The sequence below is a fragment of the Notolabrus celidotus genome, chromosome 18 (assembly GCF_009762535.1).
Source record: "Notolabrus celidotus isolate fNotCel1 chromosome 18, fNotCel1.pri, whole genome shotgun sequence".
Classification (NCBI taxonomy): domain Eukaryota; kingdom Metazoa; phylum Chordata; class Actinopteri; order Labriformes; family Labridae; genus Notolabrus; species Notolabrus celidotus.
The window spans coordinates 10,865,254-10,884,566 of NC_048289.1; the positions used below are offsets into that span (position 1 = coordinate 10,865,254).

General features: G+C 37.5%; 2 protein-coding genes across 3 annotated transcripts; both read right to left on the reverse strand.

The window, feature by feature from the left end:
* Positions 1–397: 397 nt before the first annotated feature.
* LOC117830495 (aquaporin-8-like) lies at positions 398–5,452 on the reverse strand. Its single transcript, XM_034708638.1, has 5 exons — positions 5,199–5,452; positions 4,643–4,769; positions 3,941–4,149; positions 2,327–2,461; positions 398–753 (listed from the first exon to the last, which is right to left on the reverse strand). Exons 1-5 carry the CDS (start codon positions 5,450–5,452, stop codon positions 711–713), a joined length of 768 nt encoding a protein of 255 aa, XP_034564529.1. The 3' UTR covers positions 398–710.
* Positions 5,453–7,701: 2,249 nt separating this feature from the next.
* Positions 7,702–18,480, reverse strand: lcmt1 (leucine carboxyl methyltransferase 1). 2 transcript variants are annotated; one of them, XM_034708751.1, is made up of 12 exons: positions 18,068–18,480; positions 17,760–17,830; positions 17,565–17,656; positions 17,061–17,182; positions 16,786–16,862; positions 14,389–14,450; positions 14,171–14,273; positions 10,240–10,360; positions 9,800–9,901; positions 9,618–9,709; positions 8,488–8,585; positions 7,702–8,302 (listed from the first exon to the last, which is right to left on the reverse strand). In XM_034708751.1, the coding sequence occupies exons 2-12, from the start codon at positions 17,813–17,815 to the stop codon at positions 8,280–8,282; spliced, it is 948 nt and encodes a 315-aa protein (XP_034564642.1). In that variant the 5' UTR covers positions 17,816–17,830; positions 18,068–18,480; the 3' UTR covers positions 7,702–8,279. The 2 variants fall into 2 exon arrangements, with proteins under 2 accessions (XP_034564642.1, XP_034564641.1); XM_034708750.1 differs by lacking the exon at positions 17,760–17,830 and having other exon boundaries at positions 18,068–18,478.
* Between the last annotated feature and the right edge of the window lie 833 nt (positions 18,481–19,313).

Here is a 19,313-nt window from a genome sequence, read left to right on the forward strand (position 1 = left end):
TGTAGCAACCTTGGTTTGCCTCGACCCTCGACTCCACGCTGCATGTCATCCACTGTTCTCTTTTCCCAGTATTTCCTATCTTTCATGAGCCGTCCTTCCAGTAAAAAAAAGAAGATGACAATTTCTCTGTGCTGTGTTAAAGTGGATCTAAGGCCAGCTGTTAATGGGTCTTAGTTTTATTGTATAGTGCAATGTCCTGCCCCTGTCCCGTTTTCAAGTAATAAAGCCATCAAAGTATATATTCCCTTTACGGACTTTGGCCCAAACAATGAGTGCAAAAAGACAGTGAACAGACACCAGAAAGAGTCATCATTTGTTTGACATTTTATGTATTGAACTTTAATAACATTTTTCATTTTTTCATTTTCCAAGAGACATAATACAAAGTTAGGACTCATTTACAGTTATCTATCTACACATGAATATTTGACAATCTTCTATAAAATACATATTGAAATACATATATATTACATTGTACATACATGTATATATTGCAATATGTGCAATGTACAAACATGACAGTGAGTTATGGAACCATTATCAGCTCCAGCTGTTTTTTTGAAAAAATATACTTGTGCGTATTTTGCTGCCAAATTCAATTTTTACAGCCTAGTTGTTGATGAAAAAATGAACATCCAAAAGGAAAATGCTGGTATCATGTCGTTTAAGGGTAGTTTGTCTTTTCTTCTTCTCTTTATTAAATTATACATTTACTTCAACACAAGTCTGGTCTTCCGGTCACCAAACAATAACCTGCAAAAGAAAGAGGGTGGTTTTAGTCAGTCAATCTATCATTCTTCAGCATTAAAAACACCACTGAGTATGATTTAACAACCTGTTAAGATCATACACTGGTTTATGCACAAGCCTTTGAGGCACAGCATTAAGGTTACCCTTGAAATCCCTTTCATAACAACCAAATTTGCTTTACAATGACAAAGAGTCACACAACAAACACAGAGATTAAAAACTGATGCCAAGCAGCCAAAAAATGAAGTGTTTTACAACTACATTGGGATGTAAAATAACTACAGAGAAACAACAAACCAACAAAAGCAGATGTAAAACAACAACAAAGAGACAAACAACACAGAGACTACAGAAAGAACTTCAGATAGATATTAAAAACCTTTAGCAAAACTTCAAATACAGATACACAAGACAACAAAAAGAGACACTAAAACAACCGTAACAAATTAAAAAACAACAAAGAGATTTTTTACATTGACAATATTAAACAACCATATTAAACACCTTTAAATAAACGTCAAACGGAAAGAGCCAACGAACAACAAAAATAGACACTAAAACAACCATAACAAGGTATAAAACAACTACAAAGACATTTAAAGCTAATGCAGAAAATCTAACCAACTGCCACAGAGACACAAAAAGCTTCAAAGACACACAAACTGACAATAAAGAGACACAACACATCCCCAAAAAGACACATAGCCTTACTGAACAAGCCACAAAACTTCAGAGAGTGGGAGATTAAACGGTAGTAAACCTTAAACTCATCGGGTAGATCCAAAGGATTAGATTTTGTGTAATGATAGACTGAAGTCCAGTGAATTAGGAGGTGTTAATAACTTCTGAACAACATTGGAGGAGAGTGAGGGGAGTTTATCATCTCACAGGTTCAATCTGGCTACTTATCTACACCTCTCTATCTGTGTGAGATAGACACCCAGAGTGCTGACCTTTCAGCATCAAGTTTGGCTCAACTGAATTCTAGACAAGACAACATCTCTGAGTCAATAAGTCACGTTTTTGCCACATTGCTGCTGAGTGCTATATCGCCTCAAGCCATTTAATTTTATTTCATAGAACCCTGTTATTTCACATCACTTGCAACCCCACAGAGCATATGAGTAACATGTGATTTGCAATATTAAAGCTATGGTGTGGCTAAGCTAAAGTTCCATAAAACATTATCTACGCAGTAAAAGATGAAACTAAAGTTATGTTTACATGCATTGTTTCTCTCCAAAGAGTGCGCAACCATGCCATCAAACAAAAACAGTGTTTTTTTTCTCTCCTGTACCTCATTGGTCAAATTACTGCCACTAAATACTGATCTTTTGAAACACACACAAATCTTTGACAGAATGTGAGCTGCCATCATGCCTGTGTGCCTGCTGTAACAAAAAAACACTGCTCCACAGTGTCCCTAGTGGTCAAGACTCCAACTTATTCCCTTCAGTTCTTTTTGCATATAAACAGCTCAAAAAATATATTGATTCAGACAAACTAAAAGGCTTTCAGGTAGAGTGGAAATGCATGATAAAGTTAAAGCTACCATTGTGATCTGGACTATACACACCTGGTGAAGCTAACAGTGACCAGGGCTCCACAAACAGGTCCAACCCAGTAGATCCAGTGGTGGCTCCAGTGGTTGGCAACAACTGCAGGACCAAAGGCTCGTGCAGGGTTCATACAGGCTCCGGATATCATTGCCCTAAAAGAACAGAACATAACATATGAATAACAGCACTACTAATCTAGTGATGCTACTCAAGTTACGCTTTAAAGTTTGAAAGTATCTGAAAACCAAACAACAACAACAAGTTATAAATATAATAGCAGGAATAACTGTATCAAATGAGTGTACAGCATGATGGAAAGAATACATCATTAACTCTCCAATTCTTCTGGCAGCCCTATGAAGGCAACAACCAAAACCACAGTTTAACCAATACATCTACTTAGTAACTGTAACGTAGTAATAACCACAAGGGAGGGTTGAGCTATCATCAAAGCCACTCTGTTCATGTCTAGGGATGTGCCTGTTTAGCCGACTTAATTAAATGCTGTCACCCTCAGTGGTCAGCACCAGAATTACTAGTGTGTTAAACAAATGGTTCATATCTTTATTATTGTAGGCCTGAAAAGCTGTTCATATGTTGTGTCTTAGCTGTAGCACAGCTATGCTCTACTACCTGGATGTAAATAAGCACAGATGATGAATGGCATCTAGTAGGCTTGCACAGTTCGGCAGTATTTTGATTGCCAAAGACTATAGAGGACTTGGACGTAGTCTCTGTTGGTTTCTGATGTGTAGTTTTGAAACCTATTGAAAGCGGCTGTCATATTGGAAATTGGAAAACTGCATGGCAGACCAAAGGCTGTTGGTGCCAACACTGCTAATGCTGACCACACTTTTCAAACTATTTTGACATTGTTTACCAGCAGACTTTGTAGGTATAGTCATATATACAGTATATCCCTTTATGGGTCAATAGTTTTCATGCAAGTGTCTTTAAAATCTACTGGGTTGAATTAAATGTTAGTCATGTAAGCTTTGTATATTTTACACTTATATAAAGCTCCAGTGAGGAACTTTTAGTTTTGGTCAACTTTGGCGCCTTCTATGGACAGTCTTTTACATGTCCTCTGTGAAGATAGAGGACAAGAAAAAAAGTCTAATCCTGCAGTCTTTTATCAGCCAAACCTTTCAGTGGTTATGAGTATTTGCAATGAAAATGTTTTTAAAAAATGGTAATAGTAGTTTCTTTTGTGTGCATTAAAGGGCACCTAGCCTCCGGCAGTGGTTACAGTCATTAAGCAAATACAGAACAGAACAATTCAATCTTGTCGCTGATCATCTCATTTGCTTTTGTCAGTCAAATAGAAGCATCACTGTTAATTTCAGGCTATATCATAACCAGCTAAAAACTCCTCACAGGAGCTTTAAGTTAGTTAGTCAAGGGTATAGGAGGAGTGATTGACCTCCAGCGTAACAAGCTTTATCCAAATAAAACTTTAAGAAAATGGGAACAATTAACTAACTCCATAAATCAAACACAAATAGGTTTCTTTCAATTTGCGATCATGATCTCAGTCCTCAAAATAAACCCTGAAAACAAGTCTCACTGTGCTGTGACATATATAAATACAACAATAACGACACAGAAGATTCCCTTGCTGAGGCTCTTACCCAGCGAATATGTTGGCTGTCACAGTGAGGCCGATGCAGAAAGGAGCCCCCGGTGAACTGGTTTTTGTGTTGATGGCCCCCATGCACACCACAGTGGTAAGAAATGTTGTCATTATCACCTCAGCCAGAGTGGTTTCAGCAAGAGCATCGGGGGCTACGCGAAAGGCCCCTCCAAGGGAAGCAGCATACTCACTGGTGGGGTAAATTGCCTGAAAGTAGAATTAGTTGAGCTTTCAGTACAGGATTAAGTGGAATGAGGAGAGACCTTTTGCGTGAATTTTAAACAGGCATTCTTAAAGCCAACAAAGCAAGCCAGATCAAAATAGCAGAATCAAATGCTACCTAACAAACAGCTGTTTCCTATTAAATTGTAGTTTATTTAATAAAACAGTCCACTTATTAACTTTTTGTGTCAAAGTTATGAAATAAGAGGTCACAAATATGAGATACCGTTAAGTCTGAACTTTAAACCTGACCTCACTTGGTAAAAATGAGGGGATAACAACATCATTATTTTTAATTACTAGCTCAAGATCTTCAGATGTTTTTTTGACTTTGACTTGCTTGCAATTTGGGTGATAATACTGAGTATTCTCAAGCATTTCATCTATCACATCACGATTCTGTTGTAGCAAGACTGAGGTTAAATGTTTTATGATACATATTTTGACTGGGGGGTGGGGGTTCCATACATTTGCTCACCTTGGTCAAACCAGCGCCAGCCATCCCACCCGCCATTTGAGCCAGGACGTAAGGTAACAACAGGGAAAACTCCATCCCTCCACACAGGTACGCCATCAGAGACACAGCAGGGTTAAAGTGCCCCCCACTGCAATAAACATAATGAACTTTACTCTTTATCTCTCGAAGGATGTTTTGCACAGATAATGATAACACCTATCTGTTGAGGGATTAACAGAATTTGCTGACAATCCTTTGTAGGTGTGATTACTATGTTGTGTAAAAAAGGAGGTTAACAAAAAATCATGAGACACTGTTAAAAATGTATCATAATGAAGCCTCTGCTGTCAGTATTAACGTGCGTATTGCTGTCTAAATTACAGTAAACTTTCTTACATTTTACGGCAAGTTTTCTTTATGTAAGACTTGAAAAAAATCAGTTTAAGTCTGAGTTTAAGAGAGCATTTTAAAGTGTCATATCATGCTTTGAAAATAGAGAAATCTTCAGCTCAAAAACATTAAAAATAAAGCTTCTATTTTCACTTACTTAATAAAATGTAATGCGATAACTCCTTACCTGATTTGACCGAACACCATAATGAGCACTCCCAGCGCCAGTCCATGTGCCACAGCAGGTTGGATGACACCCACAGTCCCCACATTCCCAACAACAGATGCGCACCCCACAAACACAAACAGGCCAGTCCCGAACAGCTCAGCCAGGCAGGGCTGCATATACTTCTCAAAGATGCATCCCTTCTTGCTCATCTTTCTCACCTCTGTCTCCTCAGTTATTGTGAAGACCACAGCCTTGGTTTCTTCCCCTGACATAATGAATAGTAATCAGAAAAGGTTCTAACCCTGCTTAAATTCACTTGTCCCTCTGGTGGCAGCTCGGTGCTGGATAGTCAGATGAATGTACAGTTTGGTATATAAACCATTTTTATGATGATGCATGAAGGACATACGCACATCCCCATTTTTTTCCAACTGATGCCCCACCTTCCTGTGATTGTTTGTACTCCCAAGACACTTCATCATGTAAGGATCATAAAATTATGATTGCGGTGTCACTTAGTGTCAGAGAACATACAGATAAAGATGAGGATAAAGGGTGTGCTATCACTTCAGAGCACAACAATCAGGTTTAACTGATACTACATCTTGTAGTTTTCTAACAATGGAATCTTCACTACATCTTAAAGGTGTGAAAATGTTGCTGTTTAAATAAGTAAGGTTACAATAACAGACTTTAATGCCTCTATGTGCAGCATCAATACATAGAATATTTTTTTACAATAATGTATTTGTCCCTAAAAACTGACAAGATATATCTTCTGTAAACATTAGCTGACGCAGCAATTCATTATAATAATGCCTCCACTCTCTACTGTTCGAGAAATAGGAACTGATTTTAGGTAAAAATTGGGATGTTTGCAAACATCAACAGTGCATCTATCCATCCATCTATACATTTTCTATTGTTTATCCAGGGTAAGGTCGCAGTGGCCCATACATTTAGCTATATTTTGTAGCTCCCCCTTGGATCCAGACTGGGTTGGGTACCATTTAATTTATCAACATCCATACCCAGGTTTTTGCTTGTGCCATAATTGATACCTCAGCTGTGCGAGAAACCCGGCACCTATCTGCTGCTTCCAAAGACCACCTGACTCACCAAGCCCTAAAGGCCTCCCTCTTTTTGGCCTGATGACTACCCTGCCTACCTGTGTTCACCAAAGGGTTCTCTGGGTTGCTGCCACGACAGGCACTGACAGCCTTCTAGCCACAATGGATATTTTGTACTTGGCCCACTTAGATTCCCTACTTCCCCCAGGATGTACAAGAAGATCCTCCTGGGGCGGTGGTTAAAGACCCTTAGGACAGGGGGATCTGCAAGACAATTTTATTCCCCCTGCACTACACATCTAGGTTTTACCAGGTCTGTCCTCCAGCGTCCCCTACAACTGATTCCATTTCCCCCACAATGGGAGATCATTTGACAGCTCTTCTGCTCATTTTAGTCAGAGTCAGATAAATATGGCCACAGATCTGATAATGCAACTGACTTGACCATCAGCCTTGGGCCAACAGTGTTTTGGCACCAAGTTCACAGATAATTCACACATTGCTGAATCACAGTGTCCAATACAGGTAATCGATGACCAGCCTAGAAGTCCAATATCAAAGCATCATATCTATCTATCTATCTATCTATCTATCTATCTATCTAAGCAACGTTTTGGGGGGGGTAGGATTTCCTTCAGTGTACTGAGTCAGGCCATATAGTGGTGCTTTAAAAATATATTGGAAATTAAAACTTAAGACACCATTCAAAGGGTTTTATGTCTGCTGCATTATTATTATTATTATTAACCAATTGGTTCTCCTTGAAATCATGCATGTCCAACGTCTTGCCTACTGATTTATACCTTGCAACCTAAAACCTTAAACTGGCAGGCCAGTGTTCTTCAGGTTAGACATATACTGTAAATGTGCACAGCGACTGAATAGATGTTTACTCTTTAAACTGCATATGGAGCAGCCATCTCCCTGCAATATGTTATACAAACAGCAAAGATGACTCTAATAATGACAGTGAACCTGGGACCTGAAACCCTCACTCCATGTCTGCTATCAGTTATCAGATTGGTGCCAAAGTTCATTAACTGAAATGGAAAGAAAGTAAAACGTGTAAATTAGGAATAAAGAAAGCCCCATAAAACTGTTTCTATGCAAAGTATGATACTTGAGAAAAAATGTTGACCCTTCAAATTGGTCGGATGTTAATTTCGCATTACCATCTTCGCTAAAAACATTGCTGATGAGAGCAGGACAAACTGCAAGTACAGAAGAACTGATAAAGCTAGAGTAATATAAGGATCCACTGTGGGTTCTTCTTTGGGGGCAAACACTTGAGTGTACAAATGGATCTGCTGATATCAAAATGTTGATTAAAGCGCTGAAAAATCTGAAAAAAAAACAAGGAAATAAAACAAGACGCCAGCACAAAATGCTTCTTATATTCTCATAGAATAAAGGACATCACGGTGCACAAAAATGACCAGAGGAACAGCGTCTTACACAAAGAACATTTTTATTCTGACCTGCATTCTTTAAAATAGTCTATCACAAACTAACCTGAACATTCTGTTAGAAAACCTTTACGGGCAAGTATTAATAAACCAAGGATTGCAGGTAAGAAGCATTTCTTGCCACTGGCAGCATTTCTATCACATGCATGTGCGTTTTGTTAGTCTGGGAAGCACAGCTGATTTCTAAATAACATCAAAATGGCACATAAACCAGACGATATCAAATGATATTTGTGTTCTTCAAATTTCCTACATTCTTTAATGACTCAAACTACATTTACAATTGACATTTCATTGCTTATGTAGTCTTAGACCTCATCACAGCTCCTAATACAACCATTTATTTTCTTCCACACACACTCCGGGTCGCAGAAGGATGCTCATTAAATCACATTCTGCTGATGCGGGGAGTTTTCACACCGGAAAGGGCTCCCAGTCGAGGGCTTGATGGAGAATGAGGGTTTCCTCTTTCCCAATTACTCCCCTTTACACATCTTCTCCTGTTGTTGATTTTGGCGTATGCACACATGAAGCAGAAGTCCAACAGTGGAGCAGTTTCACTCTCAAAATCCCAGCTGTGACAGACCTGAGGAAACAGAACATGACCTGTTCTTGTAAACCACCTCAGCAGACGTTCACGCTGGACGGATGGGTGGAAATATGAAAAATTTGAACATATGAGTAACTCTAAGTAAACAAACTAAAGGACAGCATGGCGCCATAGAGGCCATCTAGAACTAAGCATTCCATACTTTTTATTGTCTACATTACCCAGATTGAGCTTGTCCTTGGTGGCCCAACATATGCTGTAGTGTTGAAGAAGCTGTTGTAAGAGCTCCCTCTCATCCAAAAACTCCAGACTCTCGATTCTGAAAGAAGTCAAGAAATTAGGTATTTTATCATCTTCTTAGTATCGTATATATCAATCAGACTAAACACAGAAAGAGCAGGAAAGTGATCAGGGAAGGCCCAAAAAGTCCTCCTTAGATTAGTGCTCAAACACTCAAGCATTTAAGGAAATGTTGAAATGAAAGTTATCAACTGTGATCACAGTAATTTAGGGCTGTGATACCAAATACAACTCTATTATCAAAATATGAAATCAATCGTTTAAAGCAAAAGTGTTCAAAGTTAAGGACAGATGGTGACAGTGATTCAATTTACATTAAAGAAAAGGACTACACAAATGTACGCCTTGGCTTAATATTACGATAGAGTATTAAGGCTGCCATACAGAAATTAAATATTTGAGATTTCAACATTCAAGTCATACATTTACAAGAAGAAAGTTTTAAATGAGAACAAAGTCAAAATTTCAAGATTAACTTATATTTTATTTTGAAGGGACAGATCATACAAGCAGCCTGCAGCCACCAACGTGGATTATCTTGTGAAATTATACTTTAGTATAGGTTTCACAAATACCCAATCTTTTAGTACCACAGTATCAGTATTCTGAATTGACTGTGAAATAAACTGTCTGTTTTGAAGAAGGGCAGGCTAATAGGCAGCCTGTGCATGCTTCTGCAACATATCCTCAGCTGTTCAGTAGAACTTCAGAAGATGATCCATGTTTCTCGTTTAATGCAGGTAGCTGGCTGCTCTTCTTATGTCACCCTATATGTTGTTTTAACCTACATAGATAGATAACCAAAGCCTTTAATTACGACTTCTTTCTCATAAAATTACAACTTTATTGTCCTAAGCTTATGATTTTATTCTCATAAATGTTCTACTTTAATCTAGTAAATTTATGAGAATAAACTCTTATGACTTTATTCTTGAAGTCTTACAGTTTTCTACTTCATTAAGGTTGCCCTGATCCTCCATCGTGTAATACAATACAGATTAGACATCATGACACTCTCCTCTGAATTAACTGGCTGTTCAGCCTGCATTACCTTGCCACATCATCCTGTGGGAGCATACCGTAGACTGTCATCATGTCCAGAGCATCTGCATGCTCCCAGCCTGTCTTCCGAAACCTCTCCTTCTGAAAACGACACACATTCAGATAGTTTGTGTCTAAACATTCTGAAAAAATAGAGAGGAACAAAAGGTACAAAAAGAAACAGATGTTAACCTGAGAGTTCAGAGACTGGCAGACTTCCACTCCTGCCAGTGTGCACTGGCGGCGCTGCAGGTTCTCGATCATCACCTGGCCAAAGCGGTCACTCATGTTCACCTGAATGGACACATCATACTGAGAGATTAATGTCTTATACTTTTTGTTTTTAATGATGCTTTGAAATTTAGCTAATTCCGGTATTTGCCAGACTTACATTTTTCATCTCGTGCATAGCATTTATGTGACACTATGTCATTAAATTCTGTGAGCACTGAGAATCTCCAAAATTCCCCGACATCCAGGCAGGATACAGGAGAAAATTTAAGCCATTCAAAAATGATAGCGATTTGCAACACTGCCTTCAATTATTGTACAAGTCGTAGCTGGATAAATCACACTTAAAAGTACTTTATTTCTAACAGGACACTTCTTCTATTGTTATTTGTCTTGTTTACCTGCTCATAGTTGATGAACATGGCAGTGTGGAAGGTTTCTGCTGCCCAGTGAACCAGGTTGGAGGACTGGGAGGGTGTCATGTAGACCAGCACACACTCGGAGAGGAGCAATGTGGGTAATCTGGGAGGTAAAAAAACAAATTAAGCCAAAACAACACAGACAGAGAGCACACAGTGAAGCCTGACCTCAACCAAGGCATAAACAAACAACTTAAACAAATATGAGGAACTTTCATGATGCTGATCTTATACTGGTTTGACACGAACCCATTGGCAGTGCTGACAGGCATTTAATATGATGATCTAGAAGTTCTGTCTGGTGGCCTCATTTACTTTTGTAGGTCATAAAGAGGCATTTGGATTTATTTTAGTCTGCTTCACAAGCAGCTAAAGACTCTTCATTGGAGCTTTAAGTGATCACTTAATCTAAAAACATTAAAATTTCTATTCTACGGATCTAGAAATGCATTAAGGTGAACAAGGCGTTCCAATTGTTTTCATTCATGTACTTTAGCCCTTCACACTCGGTGGGCTTTGAACTACTTGCACCATGAATTCATGTAATTCCCATAGTAAAGTGATGCTTCTATACAAACCTTTGCAGAGGGTAAAAGTAATGTCCCCTGGCTCTTAAACAATCAAGAACAATAAAAAGAAAAAAGATTTAAATTCCGATCGTCCCATCAAGCAGCTTCCTGACAGCGTGCCTCGCTCTTTGTCAAACTTCCCTGGATAAATACAGGTAATGAATGTGTCAGTGCCAAGCTGAGGTGACAGGCTGTGCCAGCTTGAGTTGGGCTCACCAAAGAAAACATCCTATCTCACAAAAAAAGGATGTGTGTGCCCTCCAACTTCCCTGAATGGGGATGTTTCTTTGTCTTACCAACAAAATGATAACCCACCCAAAGTCTTCTCAACACGCTGAGGTCATTTACAGTATGTTTAACAATGACACAGATGATCAAACCCTACAGGATCCACTCCATATCTGTAAAGCTGGGACCTTTATTGAGTTATTGTATTAACATGGGTACACTGGGAACTTCAAGTTCACAGGGGGAAAAGTGTTTGGTATTGAAAACATACATTTTGGGTGGGGGTACCCTCTAAATCCTGTTACAGACATCACGTCGTCATTACAGCTGTGTACTGACACTCTTATCTAAAGTTCCTCTCAATGAGAAGACGCAGAGATAAGCTTCAGTTCTTAGATGTCTTGTGGTATGCTGAGAAAAACTAAAGATAACAGACGGAGAGAGCATGAAGGGATGTTCCACTGTCATACGGCTGACCTCTGGTTAACTTTCAACAACAACTAAAACTAAAAATTCTATTTAGGTTCTCTCTCTCAATTTTTTTCAATTCAAAAGGCTTTATTAGCATGGAAAACATACGTAATCATTGCTAAAGCTTAAATAGAAATAAAACACAAAATAAACAATTACAGAATACCAAAGATCAATGTTAAACTAACAGAGCTGTGCAGTTTTACCATTTTTTTTAAGTATAGAAGAAAAAAAAAAAAGAATAATAAAAAAAATTATAAAAATAACAATAATAATTACAATAATAATAATAATAATAATAATAATAATAATAATTTCATTTAGCTTTTCAAAATATTTACTAAATCTTTAAAAATGACCTCAGCAGAAGAACTGATCATATTGAGGCGTACAAAATAATCAACACACTGAATATCAGCATGTGGAGCAGGCTTATAAATAATCTCTGCAGAGTCAGTGAAAACCCAGACAACATGTGGTTTTACTGCAACAGGACAACTAAACAGAATCATATTTCAGACTCACAGTGTCCAGTTTTCTGTCTGCTGGTTCTTATTGAGAAAAATGAACATGTTTATGTGGTCAGGTGTCAGCCAGGAGTGCAACCGGGTCATAATCAGTCCGGCAGCAGAGAAAAAGAGAGACCTGTCACTCAGCCGCAGCTGAGCGTCTCCGCTGCGCGCAACACCTTCAGTCAGCTGGTTCACATCAAAACATTCTTTAAACTTAAAACACTTGTTTGGCAGAATTTTGTTAAGTAGTTGTGGTGAACGCTTACAAGACTACAAGTCAAAGTATTTAGTAAGTTTACAACTGTAATTCAAGTAGATAAATAAACAGTCTTTCATATTAATTCATGCTTCATTTGCCTTTATCTTAACATAAGTCTAGTCTATGAGAAAGAACAGTTTGTGTATAATAAATCTGATATTGTTTATCCTAATACAGATTGAGTCATTGCTTGTGTTTGTTGAAAAATACATGAGAAGAGGACCTTGAAAAAATAATCACATATTAAATCGCAATATTAAGGAAAATAATCGCAATTAGATTATTTTCCAAAATCGTTCAGCCCTAGTGTGCATTGAGGCAGTACTTTGGCTTCATGTGTCAGAACAAGTATTTATGTATATAGCTTAAAAAATATTTCCTCTGATTTTTAAGTTGGTAATGCTTATAAACCTAAACTGAACATTTCAATTCACTGTAAAGTCTTGACCAGCATTAGCCTGCTTATTTGTTCTAATTTACATTGAACTGAACATTTCAACCAAAGGTAACATTAAACCAAGTGAATGAGACTTCTGCAGGAATTTGTCCTCATTTGGCTTTCCTTCCTCTGTGAGCTTTGCAGTGGACACACCTTTAGAGGAACAAATGAATCAAAAGTCTCAACTTTTAACTGTTGCATGTTATAACTACCCCTCATGGTTGAAGTTACTTTGGAGTAGTGATAGACCAATATCTTTTTTTCAGGGCCGATACCGATACTGATTATTAGTAGTCAAGGAGGCCAATAACCAATATTTGGAGCTGATATTCAATTGCAGTAAAAGAGAAAATATTGGCGTAAAAAATTTGAATAATACATACTCAAACACTTAACTTCCTTTAAGCGTATGTTTATTAAACACCTTTTCGGATTTGCAATATGTTAAAGTTTTTTTTTTTATCTTAGACAGTAGACATCTTTGTTTTAAAATTAAAAAAAAAAAAAGTGCAGGGAGCTCCCAGGCTCAGCAGCTTGTCTTATAAAGTTAAATGAAAAGTTAAACAAATAAATAGCTCTCAGTTTTCTACGGTAAATTAAGTTTTCCAAAATGTCAATATAACTGAAATGTTAATCTTTCACTTATCTTTGTTTTATGGGAATATTTCAGTTTTTTTGAAGTGTGGTTGTATGAGTTTTAAATCACTATTAATTGTAGGGGCCACAACGGATGCTGCTCAGCTCGTCCCCTGCAAAGAGAAACTGCAGGGGGAAATGGAACGCAAGCTAGGCTACGGTTTCTGCAGACGTGGTCATTTCTGCCATGTGATTTAGCGAATTTTGAAAGATTTCAACCCGAGCACTCACTTCGGTTTAGGTGTATGCTCTACTTGGAGTTACCTGGTGGTGCGGCTGCATCAGAGCCAAAATAACCCCGTTTTAAATTGATCTCTTATCAGCTGTCGGACTTTTAAAAAAGGCTGATGCCGATATGTGTCAAAATGCTGAATACCGGCACCGATAATCGGCCCGGCCAATAATCAGTCTATCCCTTCTTTGGAGAGATCAGCAGCTCAAAGATGCACTCGCCAGCTCTGCTGCCGTTGCTTGAGTTGAAGGACTATTCATATACCCTCCATGTTGTTTAGCTGACCAATGTATCATGATAACAGAAGCGTATGTTTTGTCACGATTTTCATTGATTCAGAACGTTAAGGAAATCAACTTTGTTGCCTCAGTGCCAACAAGCTGAGGTGAAATGTGCTGGAACTTCTTTCCGCGGATTCATTTGATATGCCAAGTGTGATCTGGTTATCCCTCGCGTCACTCTTATCTATTCAGAATGAAGTACTGATGTTATGGTGGAGAATCAAGTATTAAACACAGCAGTAACACAGAGACTAAAGCAAGATGAGGAAATGATATATCTACGTACTCTGGATTAAGCTGGAACTTTTTAAGTTTTTCATCCATACTGGAGACGTCTCTGAGGTCTGCTCCGATGATACAGTACCGATCTGAATCGAGGCTGTGGGCATCTGAGCAAAATAGGACATACATTGTCAGGATGAAAGAGATACTGATCGATTTCCACATGAGGATATATTTTCATGAACACAAATCTGTTATGTCTGTAATGTTTTAGTGCTTTACCTAGCAGTAAGGAGTCTGTGGAGTGGGTTTCGATGAGGGGTTTGGATAGAGGCGGTTTTGTCCTGATGGAAAAAAAAGAACCCAGTTATAATTTATGAACAACATGAGCATCAACAACAAACCTAAAGCTGCAATCAGGGACTTATACCCTACTCTTATAATGTATGCACTAGACTCCACTTACAGTATGTAATGGATATGCTAAGATTTAGGTTTATATAGGGACCCTAAACTACAGCTAACAGTCCTGCATTCAGCCCTAACTTCATGAGAGTAATAATGTTTTTGTTATGGGTTGCTTTTGTTTCGTTTTGAATCCTCCTTGTTATAGTCTTCCTGGTGTTATTCAGTTGTTATTTCTTGTGTTGTATTTTCATTCTTTACCCTTGTGTTCTTGTACTCCGTGTGTCATGTTTCCAGTTTTATTTTGCAGTATTTTCCCAAGTGTGTCAAGTCTAGTTTTACTTCATGAGTTTTCCTCTCTTCAGTAATTGTGTGCCCTAACCTTGATTAAGATAAGATAAAATAAGATAAGATAAGATAAGATAAGATAATCCTTTATTTGTCTCACAATGGGGAAATATACAATTTTACTGCAGCAAAGTGGATAGTGCAAACAGTGCAGAGAATATAAAAACTGTGTCTCATGTCACAACTGTGTTTGATTAACCTTTGTGTATTTCATCTATGTGTTGGTTTGTTGTGTTTTCTCCCATGTACCCTGTGTCTCTTCCAGTGCTTTCTCTGGTGTTTATATGGATTTTCTTAGAGGGACATTTCATTTTGGACTTTGTCTAAGTATGTTTTTTTGTACATTTCTCCACGTGGGTTCTCTTCCTCACCTGACAGTTTTTGTATGTTATGAGTGAGGTTTACTTAACCTTGCACAAGAAAGTAAGTCCCATTATTTTCCTTATCAAGTTTTATTGATAAAAGTCCAGCATACATAGAACAATAATCTAATTATAACCCAAAACAGTTTTTTACATTTTTCGCCATCCTCATTAGATTAGGAGCTGAAAAAGTTTTGATAGTAGGCCATATATTTGACTGTATTTGTATGTTTAGACAAAAGGTAGGTATTGTGACTATAGTATTAAAGTGATTATAAGACATTCACTGAGGAATATAAGATGCTACTGACTGAACTGTAGTATTATAGAGCTTAATCTAATACAAGGAGTTATTTCACATAGATGGCATAAATATATCCTGGGTGACAATTTAGCTTAGAGGAGAGTGGCAGTAGTCGTTGCTCCGACTCCTGGCCATGACTCTTCACAGCCCCGGCTATCTGTTCGCCACAAATCTATCAAAATATATCTTTAAATAAATCTGGCAAGCATCCTGATGCATATCAAAAGCTGACATACAATACAAATACTCTCACTGTTCCTTGAACTCTTTACAACAGTTGTAACACCAGAGCTGTGACTTCTGTTCAAACAGACCTCTGTCTCCCCCTGCAGGTCTCAGCCCCACACTGCAGCAACAAACCACAGAAGTAAAAAAGCCTCAGAAGCTTGTGCAGCTTAAATACTTTCTTATGGCCTTTAAGTCTAAATATTTGTTCTTCGATTAGAATTGATATTCTAATTAATATGCATGTTGCTGTAGTGACACACTGTTCACAGATCTATCCACTGGCTTCCTTTGAATCGTAGGATAGACTTCAAAATCACACTCCTGTTTTCTACAGCACTAAATGGTCCTCGGCCAAAATAGCTATTAGATCTGTTGTTCTCATCCAGACCCCTCAGGACCTCAGAGACAGGTTTTCTCATTGTTCCCAGAATCAGAACCAAGCAGGGTGAAGCAGCTTTAAGTTTCTATGCTCTTAAACTAGGGAACAAGCTACCAGAGAGCCTGAGGCTTTCTCAATCTGTACACTCTTTTCAAACTGCTCTTAAGACATTTTAATTTACTGCTGCCGTCCCCTAAGGTCAATCCTTTCTTATCTGTATTTTTTGGATCAAATAGTTATTTACTGTCTTTTTTATTTATTTTGTGTTAAAATATTTGACTTTAACTTAATATGTTGTTTCTTTCTGAATTGATTTTATATTTTATGATCAAAGCACTTCAGTTGCAATCGCTGAAAGTCTTTTTTATCTATATATTTTTTTCAATTCAGATGTCTTACTTTTGCTTCAATGTTGTATTTATTTAAATGCTCATAATGACAATGTGCCCTTTGAATTTCTAGTTGTATGAAGGGTGCTTTCTAAATAAACTTGCCTCACTTTCTCACGTTTAGTCTACAGTATCATCACCAGATCCTCTAATGAGTGAGAGAAACTTGTTGCTGCTCTGAACTATGAAATGCACATGATTTGTTTCTATCATATAAAATACAATAGAGTTTGTAGTAAATAATTTATACGAAGAGTGTCTTACTTTATATTGTGTATCTTCCTGGCCACAACTGTTGGAAAGTCAACTTCAAAGAATTTCCTTGGCATGAGGTTCTCATCCTGTAAAACACAGACACACCATTAGTTACCTATTAACACACCCAAGATCTGTGTACTGTATTTTTTTTCATTGTATGAAAACAATTATTTTTGTATATTTTTATTAAAATGGTCAAATCACAGGGAGAAAAGCCACCAAAGAACAAAGGTGAACCACACTTAGATCAGTGTGAGACAGTCTGTAGTGAAAGTGCTCACCTTTAGCCTCCAAAACGTGGTGTCCAGCCCGGCACCTAGATTTATTATTTGACAGTCGCAGTCTGTTTTCTTTATAAACGCATCAAGCAGACGGTTCACTCCTCTAACACGGGCATAGTAACCTGTCAGATGAGATAAGAACCAATTAAATATAATTTACTTGGCATATGTCACATGCATCCTTTTTGCAAAGTGGCTCTGTCATGCAGCATTTGAAATGATACAGCATGTTCAAATGGTAAACATGGAGGCCTGTAGAAGTATTTGTAAACATCATGACTTTAGTGACTTGAGTTGTTAGCAGGTGATAAACAATCATCATTACATAAAGCACTGGAAACATTCTTTTATCTCTACAATATGCTGCCTATGAGTCACTTGCTGCAGAAATAAATGTTCGCTATCTGTTGTTGACTGGTGTGACTTCAACCACAACTTCCCAACCTAAGCTAAAAAGTTAGTTTGAATACTAAAAAAAGAGGTGTATTAGAGAAATTGTCTTACCTCTGTTGATTTCAGGTGCCTTTCGTTCCCCTATAGATCGTGCGAAATACTGGATGTAGGGGTCTTTCCAATAGTTTTTGCTGGTAGCAAATCTGGGGTTAGAACACATTTCGTTAGAAGGTGACATATTGTATATACTTAAAGCTATAATGTAATAACATTTCAGCTTAATATTGAATTAAATAATGAAATGACCTCCTGGAATGAGAAAAGGTTGCATTGTTCTGCTCCATTTTGTTTTGCTGCTTCATCCTGTATTGTTTTGTCTATAGAGCAACAAAAACATTAAGATACCTTATTGATAAAATGTATGGTTCGACCTTTTTCTACATAACCGAAAGAAGCCTTTCTTTTAATATCGTCTTAATTGCTTGTTCGCCTGTAACTATGACGCAGTAATAAAATACAGTAGGTTAGCTAGTTAAAGCAGCAGTTTGTAGAACAATCCAAGGCTGCATCAATGTAACATGAATTGATGAATGGTGCTTTAGTAGTGGTGTCACCTTTTACATGTCGTTGCATCGTCACAGGTCGCCCTCACGGCCTCGTCGGCAGTATCCGTGTCAGTGAATGGTTGTCGAGCTGCCATTGACCGTCCTTCTTGGATCTTTATGTAGTCAACATTAGATCTGGAAACTCTGCAGAAAACCGTCCCCCTGCTTTACACTACAAGCTAATGCAAGCTAGCTCTGTTTGACAGGTGGCTTTATTTAACAAAACAGGTAGGAAAGTCAAAACAACTATGAGCACAGTCGGGTTGCTTCGGCATATAAGTACACTTTGCAATATGCAATTTTAATGTAAATGAGCAGTACTAAAAGAGGTTATCATATTCTGCTTGCTACGCGAAACATGCACGGCGATACATCTGCAGGAACAGTTCCGACCAGCTGACACTTCCGGGTAGTGATTTTCAAATTAAAAGTATTTCCGCAAAATTTGTAAATTACACAATTTAAGCATGAGCAGTGGCATTTCTCACGATTTTAAGACCAGATTTTAAGCCCTTTTCTCCTCCCATACTTTTGTTTCCTGATTTGCACATTACTGAGAACATTGTGCTTTGCTGGATAATGAATAGATTGCACCGGCGGACTTTTAACCTGAAATTCATTAAATTTACGCTACAACTACATAGGTTGGTAGAACGCAGCCAATGCTTGTTTTGTACTCAAGTTTTCTAATGGCCTTTTCATCGTTTATCAATCAATCAATCAGACTTTATTTATAAAGCGCTTTTCATACAATGACATTGTAAAACAAAGTACTGTACATACAAACAATCTAAAATAGAATAAATTAAGAAAAAGATCCCACCCCCAGCTCCGACCCCAAACCCACCCCACAATCCTATGGTTAAGAACACAATATATGCAACAATAGTAATAATAACAATAAAAATTAAATAAATAACTTAAAAAAAAAAATTAAAAAAGAAAATCTTAATGAGGAAACAGTAGAGGTAAAATAAGATGTTAAAACTCAACACAGGAAATTAGAATCACCAAAATAAAATAAAATACATTTCTAAGATAATAAAACACAAAAAAATTAAACCATTAAAAGAAAATAAGATGCTATACTTCAAAATAAATAAATAAATAAATAACTTTGAACTAATTACTTGAATTATAACTGGTCCCTCTGAGATTCTGCTGAGGTGTATGAAATGAAAGAAGAAACACAATTAAAAGCACCAGATCAAGATCATTTTACAATGTTTCACCCATAAGAGTTAAAAATGATCAT

What these genes read in the sequence shown, in the direction of transcription:
- LOC117830495 (XM_034708638.1), bottom strand. Translation starts at nt 5,452, where the DNA reads ATGTCAGGGGAAGAAACCAAGGCTGTGGTCTTCACAATAACTGAGGAG. An exon ending in ATGGTGTTCGGTCAAATCAG is followed by an intron (nt 4,770 to 5,198) that starts GTAAGGAGTTAT and finishes TGTTTATTGCAG; the next exon opens with TGGGGGGCACTTTAACCCTG. An exon ending in GTCACTGTTAGCTTCACCAG is followed by an intron (nt 754 to 2,326) that starts GTGTGTATAGTC and finishes TTTCTTTTGCAG; the next exon opens with GTTATTGTTTGGTGACCGGA.
- lcmt1 (XM_034708750.1), bottom strand. Translation starts at nt 18,153, where the DNA reads ATGGCAGCTCGACAACCATTCACTGACACGGATACTGCCGACGAGGCC. An exon ending in CACAGACTCCTTACTGCTAG is followed by an intron (nt 14,274 to 14,388) that starts GTAAAGCACTAA and finishes TATTTTGCTCAG; the next exon opens with ATGCCCACAGCCTCGATTCA. An exon ending in CAAGGACAAGCTCAATCTGG is followed by an intron (nt 8,303 to 8,487) that starts GTAATGTAGACA and finishes CTGTTTCCTCAG; the next exon opens with GTCTGTCACAGCTGGGATTT.